Raw genomic sequence first — 15,448 nt, forward strand, 5'->3', positions numbered from 1 at the left:
TTTAAGTTCAATGGCATTTGTTGACTTTAATTTTGTTGCACTCGTGAACTCATATGCTTCTTCATTTTAAAGAGCACTTACCTACATGTCTACCTTTTTCTACATTTAATTATGGCATGCAGAACGTCAATTTCTAATTTTTGAATAGATATGGGAAATTAGTCAAATTCGCTAATACGTATCGTTGGTGACAGGGATCATGATGTTTTTTGTATGTGACCTGAATGGCCACTTCTACTGTAGGGAAACATTCCATGGAATCATGTGCTTTTATTACTTAAGTATGGGCACCCCTCTAGGGGGAACTCTTTCGCTACGTTTCTGGATCACGATTGCTATTGATCTTCTGGAAAAGCTTGAGAATGTCAGCTTCCCTTGGTGATTGCCTACGGGGTCGACGTAGCTCTCATACTTGGAGAAATTTTTTGAATACCGTGTACTTATGAGTTTTTGTTTGGTGGAAGGCGCTGGAAAATATCACACTCGCGAAAAAATTGACGATGGATATACATAGATATACTTGTATGGTGGATGTATGATTTGGTAGATATAGCCTCAATGTGTATGGTTGCAAAAGATACCCTCAGACTCAAAAAAAAGTAGATACTTAGATGACTGCGAGCCATGAGTACACTATTCCTTGAGTTCGCTGACAACGCGCTCCAGACCTGGGAAAGGTGGATTGTACTCCTTATCTCAGGCATCGAGTTTTTTTCGATTAGACTGGATTCGGTACCAAGCTATAGGGGTATTTTATGAAACTGTAAGGCTGAGGAGCTTGTTAGAACAGGTCTGTCCTAACAGCAGAAAGGGAATGGGTTAGCAGAATGGCTTCTTGTGGTTCACTAGTGGACTACCTGGACCAGCGTTGACCAGCTACAAGCAGCAAAAAGCAATAAATAGTAAGAGGCCTACGGAACCCTTCGCTGCTTACAAGATCCGCATATCAATGGTTGTTGTAGTAGTAAGTGATCAAAGCTCTCGTTGTCTTCATCCGTTTCATATGTTAAGAAAAGTTGCAACTATTTTGTAAAAGTATACGAATTTGGTTCAATCATATTCTCTATCCGATTTGCCGAAGTTAATGATCATCATCATCCTTGCGGTGGCCATCACTAATCGGTTGTGATACTCGTAGTAGCTTCTTGACCTACTTGTGTTTATTAACGGGCGAGCTTTGCTGCACAGAAGCGGGGACGTACCTCGGACTACTGTCCGAGACGATGTTAAGTCCTCGGAACCTATGCACGGCAAGGGTACCAGAGACGTGTCATCCACCTATCACAACAAGATCGATCTGGTTACAAGCTTTTCGATTCGGAGACAGCCAAGTAACTTGATTAATTTTCTTGTACCGGTATCTAGTAGTCGCTCCTGCTCATCCCATTTGAAGAGTTTTTACCATTGACGCTGAATTTTCCGACTGTTCTCTTCTTTGCCCAGGAGCAGTTGTCATAAACGCGCTCCAACCGCTCATAAAAAACATCTTTGGTCATTCGAGGTTTGACAATTAAGTAATAAGACTGATTTTATTGCCCAACTTAGAGACCGGACATTCGAAGAGTATGCACTACGTTTTCTGTGGCCGTCATTAAAAGTGGGGTATTTTATCCAAGACTGTTGTTTCCTTTTCATTGGGAGTGGTTTCTACGTGGCGAATACGCAACCGCTTGTTTCAAGACAGACGCCCACTCGCAGTCGCACCTCTGATGAACAGACGCTGCAATTAGACTTCTGTGAACCCTTAAACTTCGCTGAAAATACCTCTCTTTTAGCCATGACCAAGGCTCCACAACGGTTGGCTATCACATCTTACACTAGGGTTACTGACGCTTCCAGGGTGCGGGGCGAGGAAGCAAGAATACGAAATGGGTATTGTCCTACAACTGTAACTGCTTATCCAGAAATATAATATACCCCATTACATCCCCGAAAAATTATCACGCGTTTATATTATAGGTTCATTTACGGGTTTGGACAGATTTAAAGTTCCGTATCGATATTGGCAAATTTATTTATCGTAAGTATGCTATCGACGGTATCAATGATCGAATTCAATTTCGATGCTGATTAAATTATTAGACCCAATGTCACAATGTGTGGTTTTACGGAAAAGTTGGAATTTTTTTTAAACGGTGACTGCCTGACTTCTTGTTTTGTCCCGTTTTTTCTGTATGTTTCGAATTAAAAAACAAAAATGTTAAAATTGGAATTTGAGGATATGGATCTATATATCTATAACTAACATCATACATCTATAACTAAGGCTCTCTAAAAATTTTAAAATTTGGTAAAACCTGAGAAATCAGGGTATCGTTTTTATACTCTCGCAACAAAGTTGCTAAAGAGAGTATTATAGTTTTGTTCACATAACGGTTGTTTGTAAGTCCTAAAACGAAAAGAGTCAGATATAGGGTTATATATACCAAAGTGATCAGGGCGACGAGTAGAGTTGAAATTCGGATGTCTGTCTGTCCGTCCGTCCGTCCGTGCAAGCTGTAACTTGAGTAAAAATTGAGATATCATGATGAAACTTGGTACACGTATTTCTTGGCTCCATAAGAAGGTTAAGTTCGAAGATGGGCAAAATCGGCCCACTGCCACGCCCACAAAATGGCGGAAACCGAAAACCTATAAAGTGTCATAACTAAGCCATAAATAAAGATATTAAAATGAAATTTGGCACAAAGGATCACATTAGGGAGGGGCATATTTGGACGTAATTTTTTTGGAAAAGTGGGCGTGGCCCCGCCCCCTAAAAAGTTTTTTGTACATATCTCGGAAACTACTATAGCTATGTCAACCAAACTCTACAGAATCGTTTCCTTCAGGCATCTCCATATACAGTTTAAAAATGGAAGAAATCGGATAATAACCACGCCCACCTCCCATACAAAGGTTATGTTGAAAATCACTAAAAGTGCCTTAACCGACTAACAAAAAACGTCAGAAACACAAAATTTTACGGAAGAAATGGCAGAAGGAAGCTGCACCCAGACTTTTTTTAAAAATTGAAAATGGGCGTGGCGTCGCCCACTTATGGACCAAAAACCATATCTCAGGAACTACTCTACCGATTTTAATGAAATTCGGTATATAATATTTCCTTAACACCCTGATGACATGTACGAAATATGGGTGAAATCGGTTCACAACCACGCCTTCTTCCAATATAACGCTATTTTGAATTCCATCTGATGCCTTCTCTTTATAATATACACATTAGGAACAAATGATGATAGCGGAATAAAACTTTACACAAATACGGTATTTGAGCTGAGGTATCCCTTGTGGAAAAATTGTCGTGATCGGACTATAACTTTTCAAGGTCCCTTATATCGAACACGAAGAACTCAGTGCCTAACCTAACCTAACCTAATTTTTCACCGAAAATATCGGTAAATCTCTCAGAATTTAATTCTAATTAATTTTACAGCAAAATAAAAAAGTATGTAAATGACGGATAATGAAATCTCGATTATCACTTTATCATGCGAGAGTATAAAATGTTCGGTGACACCCGAACTTAGCCCTTCCTTACTTGTTAAAATAATAGTTTCGAGAAAAACGCGTTTAAAGGTTCGCCTGAAGTTCTCTTGTTTGATTAATTCCGGCCGAACCAGTTTGGGTGCCGGATCAGCAAAATTGCTATATCTCCGCAAATAGTTTTTTGAAAAATCCTCTTGTAAACATGTTCTTGAATAGTTAAACGTATTGTTTATTTTTAGAATAGAAACCTCCTTTATTTTCTTTATTTTAATCGCAATGTAGTTGAGTTGTAAACTATTCCAATATGAAGCTAGCAATACTCGTATTACCAATTCAATAAAATCTGCGAGAAGGATTCATCCAATAAAGGTGTATAAAATATTTACGCCGTCAGAGTTGATTGGGAAGCTTCTTTTCAACAGTTTTCATCGCCGTATATTTTAATAAGCTCTGCACCGATTACTTGGAACATTCAAGCGATACTTTACCCGTGCTCTGCCGAGGAAATTAGAAAACAAAATTTTCATTTTACTTTAAATAAGAATCGAGATATTTATTATCGCTTATTGCCTGCATTAAAAGTGTACATTATGCATTATATATATATGTATGTATATATAAATCGATATAAAAATTTTAAACGAAATAAAAAAAGTATTTGCCAGAAATAGTGGAGGGACATTGATCGATTACCTAAATACTAGGCTAATGATAATTAGTAATTAATAATTTAAAAGTAAATATCGCAAGTGTACTGTGCTCGACACAATAATAAGCAAATTTGGTTTTAAAATTCGCAAATTTTGCATGCCGCCATAGTTTCTCGTTTTCTACAAACATTTCACTGCCTTTGCAGCGAGCTAAACTTTTCCACAATTTATTTCGCATGCGAATGCAGTTTTTACACCATGTATGTATGTATGTGTATGTATGTAAATAAAACAAAATGGTAAAATTAAATTCTCAACTTGTGGGGCGTAACGAAAAAGGAAAAAATTTTATAAAAAAATATATTTAAATATAAGTAAATTTTTTGGTTTTCTTAATTCTTAAGCTTATGTAACACATTCGATTGAACGGCTTGCTGCTATTGCAGCGCACATACACTTATGTACATACATACATATGTAGTTGGTTGCTACAAAGCCTGCTCGAGTTTTATTTGATTATTACTTAGAATTAAATATTATGACTTAAAAGCTAAGTATGTCGTTCCTCTTGATTTTATTTGATTTCTTCAATATTTTCAAAATTATACAAATGCATTACAAAAAGAAAGTCTTCGCATTATACACACACATGCACTCGCAACAATACACTCTATTATTATGTATTCTGCCAAACATAACCTTACAATGAATAACACTCTGAACTCATTTGCATACCAAGGAGATTTCGAAATTCGAGTAGATAATTATCAATTTGACGAAAGTATGGACTTGAAAGAAGAACGGGCGTTTTTATTGCGGTTGATATTACTTGGGATGCTTCAAGAAGCCAGAAGAATTACGAGTATATCGTCAGCTAAAATTCAAAACAACGTATCATGAAAAAAGGCGATATTGAGTTTTATTTTGTTTTATTGTCAACTGTCGGCTGTCAGACATAACCAATAAAAACCAATGTGTAACCAATATATAACCATTTTATAACCGAAACTCAAATTTTGTTTCAATATGAGTGGTTGAGTTTTTTATTGTTTATGATATACTACATCATATAACATATGTATAGCAGATATAACCATTTTATAACCAATATATAAACATTTTATAACCGAAACTCAAATTTTGTTTCAATATGAGTGGTTGAGTTTTTTTATTGCTTACGATATAATATATCATATAACATATGTATAGCAAATATAACCGATATATAACGGATATATAACCAAAACTAAAATTTTGTTCAAAAATGAGTGTTTATTATTACTTTGTTTTTCCTTCGCCTGGAAACTTATGAAAAGTGATGTTTCGTTATTTTGCATTTTAGATGACGATACATAGAATAATTGAGACGTTAAAACAGAATTTCGTTACATCATCAGAGACCGAGAGTGGGGGGAGATCGAACCAATTACTCAAGGGTTTGCAGTCCTTATGGAGAACCGGTGTTCGCAACAATTTTTTGCGATTTGTTTACTTTAACAGTGAATAGATCAGGGGTTGGTATGCTCTGCACAATTTTCGTGTACTAGTTTTAGTTAGCTTTCGGTCAGTGATAGGATTTGTTCAGGGGCCAAACGATTTCAAACGAATCAAAAATTTTTTTTCAAATCAGTACTAATCAGTAATTTTAAGCACACACGTAATAAGGTTTTGCTAAAAAAGGATTTTAATTTCTTGCCAGCATTGCTTTCAAAACGGCCCGTTCTTTGTATTGCTAAATTGGTTACTTAAATTTCCTAAAAATGTGTGTGCACTTTTTAGTTTGGCATAAACGCTTAGTTGTTATTATAATTCTTAATTTTTAGTGGCGTGCAGGCGTTGTTGTTAACTTTTGCATATTTTACATTTAATTTTTTATTACTTTTTTTTGAAAATGTTACAAGGGAATCGTTTGGACACTATTAATTTATTAATTTTTATATTTTTATGTAGACATTTCGCAGGTTTATAAGCGAAATATTAAGTTGACTGTATTAAATGCCAGCTACGTGCTTCGATTTATGACAAATGTTGGTTTTGTTCTTTGTTCAGTCACTACAGCATGCCCACGAACACCCGTCTAGAGCTCCAACTCCTTTCACAGCAGCCGACTTCGCTTGTCGGTTCCCCCTAACTTCTAATGTATTTCACTTTAGTTCAGTTCATTTTCCATATGCAATTTGTAGCCGTCCTTACGCAAGTAGTATCGAAATTCACACTTAGTTACACAGCTAAATATACATAACTAAATAGAAAACTATTTACCAGCGATAGTGAAATTTAGAATTTCGTACGTGTAATAAAACTAAGAGAGTGACACTTATTGTTTCATTGCTTTCTACGTTTTACTATAGTATACCGTTTATGTAATATCAGAAGCGTTTTTTTAGTATATCTTAACTAGATACTAAGATGAGTTAGAGACGCAGCCTTCTAAGTCATATAAATTTGGCGTGCACTTTGCCCACCGGGCCGAAGTAAACTATGTATGTATGTATATGTGTGTGTGTTTAGTCAAACTCCACAACGACAAAATGACGTGTGTACGCATGGTGGTGGTGAGCGACCGCTAGGCAATACGATTTTTTAGTGTGTTTGCCTTGAAAACTCCAAGCGCCACAAATTAGTTAAGATGTAATGATGATGTTGTGATGTTAGTAACAAAAAAATCAGCTGCTTTTTAAGCGCGGCGAAGACTATTTCTACCGTAATATTAGCTATGTTTGTATATTTCGACTATGCCGCCGGTCAACACACAACACGCAAATTTCTAAGACGACAAAACAGCGCTGTAAGCAAAGGATAATGTCAAGCTCTGAATGCTGGATAAACATACGCGTACATGTACATATATGAGACATATGCAACTTCGTTGCGTATTAAGCCATTCTACTATCGGTTTTATCATTGCCATGGCCAACGTCTTGATTAATGCCTTCACCCATGTCGTAGTCGTTGTTGTCGTCTTCGTCGCCGTCGTCATCGTCATCGTCATTGTTGTCTACCCATCTAGCTTGGTAGTTGACGGTGTTGGCTTCGTCGTTGTTTTATGTAAACAACGGCAGGTGGTAAAAGTCGAACCCTCTGTATCCCTTGGCTGCCAGCCAAATGTAGACGACGTGATAGGCGCCCGGTATGAAGCAGATTAAGCCGGCAACAAAGAACACCACACCCTGTGATGTGTTCGCCGGATCTGCGACAGCGAATGTGCCGAATACAAAGAGTCCAGTGCCGACAATCAGCAAGGTGACAGCCGCTAATACAGTTCGCCAGTTTTCGCGCACCTTCGGATGCCGCCAACAGTATGTGTTTGTCTCCTCTGTGGGTATGTTGCCGTACTCCTGGATCAGCGAGTCGCTGTCACGCGATGTCGTATCCTCTGCGTATTTGGTGTAGTTTCTGTAAAAACGTAAACAAAACACGAAGGTCTTAATTAGCGTAAAGTAAATATAAGCACTCAAATATATGTATATATATAGTATAAGTGTAAATGGTATATATATCCATACAAATATCACAAATAAACGCAGAACAGCTTACTTAAATAGCAAAATGCTGACAGCTCACAGAAAAGTATGCGTGCCATGCCTTCAAGTTATACTCGTTACTATTTTTGTAGTGAGGGGTGTGATTATAGGAATAAGATAATTACGTCCAAAAACAACATAATAATAATGTTAATATTTATATAAAGAGTAAAAATGTATGGTTAGCTTTTAATATTATTTTACTACCAATTTTCATTGTCTATTGATGCGAGGAAAGCTTCTGAGCTTGAACTTTTCAAGTTGATATTTTTTTTTAGAAAAAATTTTAGGTAATTCATATTTCAAATTTTTAACTCATGCCAAGCACGTACTCAAAGCCCATTTGAATAACAATATCACTATAAGAAGAGCAAAAGGTCAAAAATCGCCGACCGTGCGAACTTTTCTTCAATAGTCTGCTATATGATCGTTTCGCAAACTTTTATAGGCTTCGGTTAGGTTAAAAGGTCGATTGTAAAAGGGATCTCACTTGAATAACTTATAACGTCGATCCTTTGTGTTGTCTAACACTAATTTGATCATAAAGACCCTTATAAATAAACAAGGCGTTTTGAGTCAATTGTTGAGACGGATAATGCTTGAGTCTAGCTAGCCACCATCATGGCATCCGCAAAAGTGCATAGCACCACAATATAGTTCGTGGCCTCAACCATCCTGCGAGAGGAAGATCTTCGTAGCATTGGACTTGTCAAAAGTCTTTGAGACAGTTAAACATATAACGCTACTTGAGAACATCGAAAAATCTACGCGCCCTCCAGGGTTGAAGAGGTGGACTATGCACTCTCTGAGAGGCCGACAATAATCCGTACTGTTTCGTGGTAAAAACTCTAAACTGGTGATCTCTCCGTTGCTGTTTAACTTCTACATCTCGAAAATCCCTCAACCACCAGAGGGAACTGTACACTGATGACGTCAGGATACCACGGAATCTAACACTCTCCCCCACTAAATCCACAGTGGCCATATTCACTAACTGGACGAAGGAGTAAAAACTTGACCTTAACATTGCAGTCGATGGCATATAAATTCAGACTGTCAATAATCTAAAGTTTTTAGGTGTGACATTCGACGGCCTGCGCTTCTTCACTTCTCACAAAGAAAATAGCCACAACCAAATCCTCAAGTCGCTAGCCGGCAGCACAACGACGCACCAATATGGTCACCTGGATGCAGACGATGAAGGTGCAAACTTGCAGGACACTGCACTCCGGACTCGACAGGATGTTTTCCATCGAACACCTGCATAGTGAGGCCGGTATGCTCCTAGTTAAGGACCATAATGAAGGCCTCTCCAAGTAGTTTCTGCTGGGATGCTTTCATATAAGTCATCAGTGCAGTCACCTGCTTGGAGCGAACCGCCTCTTAGCAGCATCAAGAGGTGCTTCCTAAATCCTTCGACGACATAAAACAATAAGCCGACCAGTCTTCGGACGCAGCAAACTTCAGACATGCACTAATCGCCATTCCCAATGGAGTCACTAACACCTCCACCGACTGCCTCCCAGTAAATGGCGTACTCGAGTATGAGAGTGATCCTTGTGCAGCTTCGTCTGGATACTGTAGCTGGTCCAACATATTCAGAGTCGATCCTGACATATCAAATATACTATATATCCAGCATGCAAGGAGTACCCACATGACAATAACCACCTCTTTGCATGCGCTGCTAACCCTACAAATCTGTTACCCCCCCTCTCTCTAGTTCGACCCCTTCGAGACAGCACGTTTCTTGGGCATGCCGTTCGATGACCTCAATGACAACTTATCTGAACCTTGCTATCCTAACGGGGACTAGATAACAGTTACAAGAACAACTGATAATACCGGTTCGGGTAGGCTTCTTGCTTTGGCGAAAGGATGACTGCCGAGATGCTTTAACTTCAGTATTGCTATTCTGGAAAATGTAGGAAAAAACATGGACGTTTTTACCTTACTTTCTGCCACTTTCTAACAAGTTTCGTCAGTTGGAACTATACTCTACAAAACTTCAATCGTTTATTAAACCCATAGGTGGATAACTGCATTTTATACTTAATATTTCGTGCTTTCTAAAAAAAAAAAATTTGCCTCAAAGAAGCCAAATTATTCACATAGCAGAGTTTGCAGCGCGTAATTGATTAAGTACCATATCATGCAACTGATTGGAGCTCACCGTTTATGGGCCAAATGTGTGACAATTGCCGACCAAACTCGTATTTATTTATACTTATTTAATAACAACTGGTACGCTGCCAAGTCTCCGTCGTTCATATACTGACATATTTACATATAGTACACTCTCCAGCCTTAAAATATCATATACTTTATAGTTAGGTATTTTAGTATGCACCCCTTTAAATGGCAAACCTTCGCGATAATTAAATATGATGATGGTTTGTTGGTCTATTATGGTGCAGCAATGCAGTCGCGCGTATCGACACGATGTACTCACACTCGCCGAGTAATGCTTACAAAGCCGCAACGCTCAATCAATGTTTACAGTGGCAAGTAAATAGAGAACATGAAAACACGATGAATGCAGTAATGCATCACTGCCTGGTTCAACGATGTTGTTCTGGCAGTTGTTTTCAATCTTCCTTGCAATTGCTATATAAGCTAAAGTATGTGTAATAAAGGTTATCAGTCGGTACGGAAAATGAACTCGGACATGTTCATTAAAATCTTTAGGCGGAAAATTGCAGCTCTCAACAACAGCAAGTTATATGTATGGAAAAAAGAATTAAGGATTCATAAGTACCGGTAACAAATAAATCCAGTTCAATGTAACCTCCAGAAGGAAATTTGCCACGTTTGTACCACCCCAAAAGGCAGACTTTTGATCCCTACCATATAAAATACTACTAAATGTATAGTATACCTTATACTATATAAGCGTTATCCCTTATAACCGTTAAGAGCTGAGTCGATTGTGCCATATCCGCCTATCAGCCTGTCTATACATATGCGAACTAGTCCAGTTTTTGAGTTATAGATCTGAAATTTTGCACACGTTCTTTTCTCTCCGAGAAGCTGCCTACTTGTTGCAAGCGCCTATATTGGACCGGTATAGCACATAGCTACTAAACAAACTAAACAATCAAAATGAAATTCTAGTATGGAAATCGGATTGCTTGACGAGATATCTTCAGAAAATTCGACATGAATTATTCTCCAAGATCCTAGTACAATCTGTGAGGAAATTGTTTAGATGGGATCAATAGACCATATAGCTACCATACAAAGTGATCGATCGAAACCAAGTTCTTGTACGAAAACTTCAACCTGTGAAGGTTAATATAGCTTCAGTTAAAGTTTCTTCTTGTTGTATGCCAATTCAGGTTTACAACGATCTCTTTTTTTTATAAGCAATGCTTCCGTGGAACATTCACGACATATTTTTACCAACAAAAGTGATATACTTATGTACTATGTGAAAGCTATTGCCCTCAAAATTTATTAAAGTTATTTTTCTAAAATCAAAGTACGGAGATTCCAGTGGATTTGTCCGCCTATGTTTTTTCTTTCACTTATCTCCGGTATATAATTCAGAACTCAGATCTCGCAGATTGAGCATTAAAGTTAGTGCGTGCCATTTCTGGTTAGGGTCTTGAAAGTCTTAACAACTAATCTTAGTTTCATTTTACACTTATTAAGTAATAATTAAATGTAATTTTCGAAATCCACTCCAGTTAATGATACAATATTATCAACAGTCATTAATCAGCAACTTCAGGCGATTAGTTATGACATATTACATATATTATGATGAATGAGGTAAATGAAAATGTTGATAACTATTAAATTACAAAAAGTAAAGAAGATGATAGTAAATGTTGTAGCGCAATACACTTTGTTGACTTTAGTCATATATGCAAATGATATCTGAACACAACATTGCAACAATGCAACGTGAACTATATATGTATATACTATATATATTTGTTTCCCATTTATGCTTGTCACGTGACATGAACAATTCAGAAAGTTGGGATAGTATCGACCCGATTTAATTCATTTTTGCAAATACTACATACTATTAATATACCATATACTAATAAAATATTTTTTTATATTTATCAAGGTACCCCACATACCATCACCAATCATATGGAGTAACGTCAGCCGAATGCTATAAGGTGCGTTCCAAAGTAAACAGGAATTTTTGAATCTAGCGCCCCCTGGTGGCCCCAACACTATGTCGACTGGTGCGTTAGGATCTGCTATCTTTTTCGATTGTCCAGTGAGAATTTCATAACATTTCATTGAATGGGAAGTGAAGTTATTGCGTTTTAAGTGTCAGTATGTTTGTGTTGTCGGTGCGAAAATGAGCTTCGAACAAAGAGCCAAAATAAAATTTTGTTTCAAAATTGGTAAAACTTTTACCGAAACGTTTCAATTAATGAAACAAGTTATGGCGATGATTCCCTAGCAGAGTGCACGAGTGGTTTCAACGTTTTCAAAGTGGTCGTGAGGATATAAATGACGATCAACATGTGGGCCAACCAAAATCCGTGATCACCGGAAACTCCATCGAAACTCTGCGTGAATTCATCAAAAATCAGCCGAAGTCATCATTGAAATTCATGGAAATGAAATTGAACATCTTCAAAACACCGGTTTATTGCATTTTCACCGAACATTTGGGCTTACGAAAGGTGTGTGCACGGTTTGTTCCGCACAAATTGACTGACGACCAAAAATTGCTCAGAATCCAACATTCGAAGGACGATTATTTGACCAAAAAGCACATTTTAACCATTAACCACTCTCCGTATTCACCTGTTATGATACCGTGCGACTTCTTCCTTTGCGGAAAAATGCATTTGCGCATGAAAGGAAAGCGTTATGCAAACGTAGAGGCCATTCAAAAGGCTTGCACCGGCATACTGGCGGCCATACCTGATAACCAGCTAAAACACTCGATTGACATGCTTTTGGACCACGCAGAAGCTGTATTGAAGCAGAAGGAGACTATTTTGAATAAAATATATTGATTTTGTCGAAAAAAACATTTGTTCTGTTTTTTTCAAGTCCCGTTTACTTTGGAACGCATCTTGTATATGTTTGTTATAGGGGGGCTAGGTCAAGTTTTCGTCTAATTTTATCCAATTTAGGCACAAAGATACACTGTTATGGGCAAAATACGCTCTCCCATTTTCATTGAGATAACTCACATGTTGGGTGATATACGCGGTATAAAATCAGCTGGAAGTTCGAAAATCTTTACATGTATTGGGTTGTCAAAAAAGTCTTGCGGTATTTTTAATACGCTTTTATTAGCTTCACTTGTATGTATGCATGTATGTATGTATGTATTTATGTATGTATGTATGTATGTATGTATGTATTTATGTATGTATGTATGTATGTATGTATGTATGTTTGTAACTTTTTTAAATTTTGTGTTTCTGTGTTTTTTTTTTAATATGGAACCTCGAAATTGATCACCGTTTTTTCTTTAAAAAAAAAAAGTATGGAACCTCGATATGGATCACCGTTTGGGTATTCGGCTTCTTTGTAGCCGTGTTTTGGGAAACTATTTCGCTGAATTTCGGATTCAGTTATAACGGGTGATTTTTTTGAGGTTAGGATTTTCATGCATTAGTATTTGACAGATCACGTGGGATTTCAGACATGGTGTCAAAGAGAAAGATGCTCAGTATGCTTTGACATTTCATCATGAATAGACTTACTAACGAGCAACGCTTGCAAATCATTGAATTTTATTACCAAAATCAGTGTTCGGTTTTTTTTTTTTTCGGACAAATTTTGTTCAGCGATGAGGCTCATTTCTGGTTGAATGGCTACGTAAATAAGCAAAATTGCCGCATTTGGGGTGAAGAGCAACCAGAAGCCGTTCAAGAACTGCCCATGCATCCCGAAAAATGCACTGTTTGGTGTGGTTTGTACGCTGGTGGAATCATTGGACCGTATTTTTTCAAAGATGCTGTTGGACGCAACGTTACGGTGAATGGCGATCGCTATCGTTCGATGCTAACAAACTTTTTGTTGCCAAAAATGGAAGAACTGAACTTGGTTGACATGTGGTTTCAACAAGATGGCGCTACATGCCACACAGCTCGCGATTCTATGGCCATTTTGAGGGAAAACTTCGGACAACAATTCATCTCAAGAAATGGACCCGTAAGTTGGCCACCAAGATCATGCGATTTAACGCCTTTAGACTATTTTTTGTGGGGCTACGTCAAGTCTAAAGTCTACAGAAATAAGCCAGCAACTATTCCAGCTTTGGAAGACAACATTTCCGAAGAAATTCGGGCTATTCCGGCCGAAATGCTCGAAAAAGTTGCCCAAAATTGGACTTTCCGAATGGACCACCTAAGACGCAGCCGCGGTCAACATTTAAATGAAATTATCTTCAAAAAGTAAATGTCATGAACCAATCTAACGTTTCAAATAAAGAACCGATGAGATTTTGCAAATTTTATGCGTTTTTTTTTTAAAAAAAGTTATCAAGCTCTTAAAAAATCACCCTTTAAGAATTTTATTGGCAAAATACTTTATAGTGTTCTTTCCCACCCGAATTTAGTCTTTCCTTAGTCACAATAATTTCCTAAGTATTAGTCATAATCCCAATGATCACAAAAACTGTTACACAGCCTACGCAATCGATGCTTTCGAGTTGTTGGCTGATTATGAATTTCATCATTGACAGTAATGTAGGCAGAAAGGCAAAATTTATACAGAATTGCAATAGGCGGTTAGGTTATTAAGTGCATATTCAATACCAATATGACTAAGCACATCTCGGGTTCTTTCCTTCTCTTATATGTTATAATGTAAAACAAAAGCAATTTGGTAAATTACTTGTTGGCAACATTGTTAGGTAATTATTTTTGATGGTATAATTACTAAAATTCAAAATAATGACATATACTGATGACTAATAATCCAGCCACATTTCGGCAAATGTCTATGCAAGCTTCACTCTTTATTTCACATTGTGTTAAAAAAAAGTTATTTGCCAATGCAACAGCGACGAAAAATTCAGCAGATTCGTTAATGAAAAATTGTATTTACATTAAAATGCTTACGTATTATATAATATAGTTAAAAATTCTGATAACTAAAGTTTACACAATAACTGAGTAAAAGCTTACTTGTGCATGTTTAAATATTTTTATGAATATGTACTGCAAAAATATTTATTCCGCATTAACCTTTTCATCTATCAGTGACTCCGTTTTATCGCCATTGCTTCATAGTCAGCGCTAAATTTTGACGTATTCATGTGTACAGATACGTAAATATATGTATGTATGTTTGAGTGTAAATTATTTATTTATTTGCTGCTGATTTAACAGATAATTAAAGAGCTTCGGGGTTAATGACACCAATATTCGGTCGTTAGCACACCGATTCAATTTACAGACAAAGAAATCAGGAAAAGATGTTGAATCGCTTTGTGAGATTTGCTTGCTTCGAACAAAGGAAACAAAACACGACTATTTTGTTATGGATTTACACATCTATTTTGATGAAATTATATTTTAATGAATACAATTAGTTTAATTAATTTCCAAATCGGTGCAAAATTGGATTATTATTTGGGTCAATAAAGTCGTTCTTAACTGCTTAATTTCACAGAATATCATATTTAAAATAATTAAGCTTTCTCAAAGCGCTTTTTTCGGTAGCCTAAGTGCAATTTCGAAATCAAATTAGTGAGATAATCTACTCAACATACTAAATTTCGTGATTAAGTGTCGACCGGAGCAAGATTGGAGGTACGGAATGTGTTAGAATATCCTTCACAAAGAAAGA

At 36.9% G+C, this 15,448-nt stretch overlaps 1 protein-coding gene across 1 annotated transcript; it reads right to left on the minus strand.

The window, feature by feature from the left end:
* Nucleotides 1–4,009: 4,009 nt before the first annotated feature.
* LOC125778717 (transmembrane protein 134-like) lies at nucleotides 4,010–8,929 on the minus strand. Its single transcript, XM_049457838.1, has 2 exons — nucleotides 8,836–8,929; nucleotides 4,010–7,671 (listed from the first exon to the last, which is right to left on the minus strand). The coding sequence occupies exons 1-2, from the start codon at nucleotides 8,927–8,929 to the stop codon at nucleotides 7,184–7,186; spliced, it is 582 nt and encodes a 193-aa protein (XP_049313795.1). The 3' UTR covers nucleotides 4,010–7,183.
* Nucleotides 8,930–15,448: the final 6,519 nt, after the last annotated feature.

The sequence above is a fragment of the Bactrocera dorsalis genome, chromosome 5 (genome assembly GCF_023373825.1).
Source record: "Bactrocera dorsalis isolate Fly_Bdor chromosome 5, ASM2337382v1, whole genome shotgun sequence".
Taxonomy (NCBI): Eukaryota; Metazoa; Arthropoda; class Insecta; order Diptera; family Tephritidae; genus Bactrocera; species Bactrocera dorsalis.

Bases quoted from the DNA above. Each gene is read 5' to 3' on its own strand.
- LOC125778717 (XM_049457838.1), bottom strand. From the start codon at position 8,929: ATGCAGGTGTTCGATGGAAAACATCCTGTCGAGTCCGGAGTGCAGTGT. The intron at 7,672-8,835 runs GTGCGTCGTTGT...TATTTAAGTAAG, and splicing joins GCATCCAGGTGACCATATTG to CTGTTCTGCGTTTATTTGTG.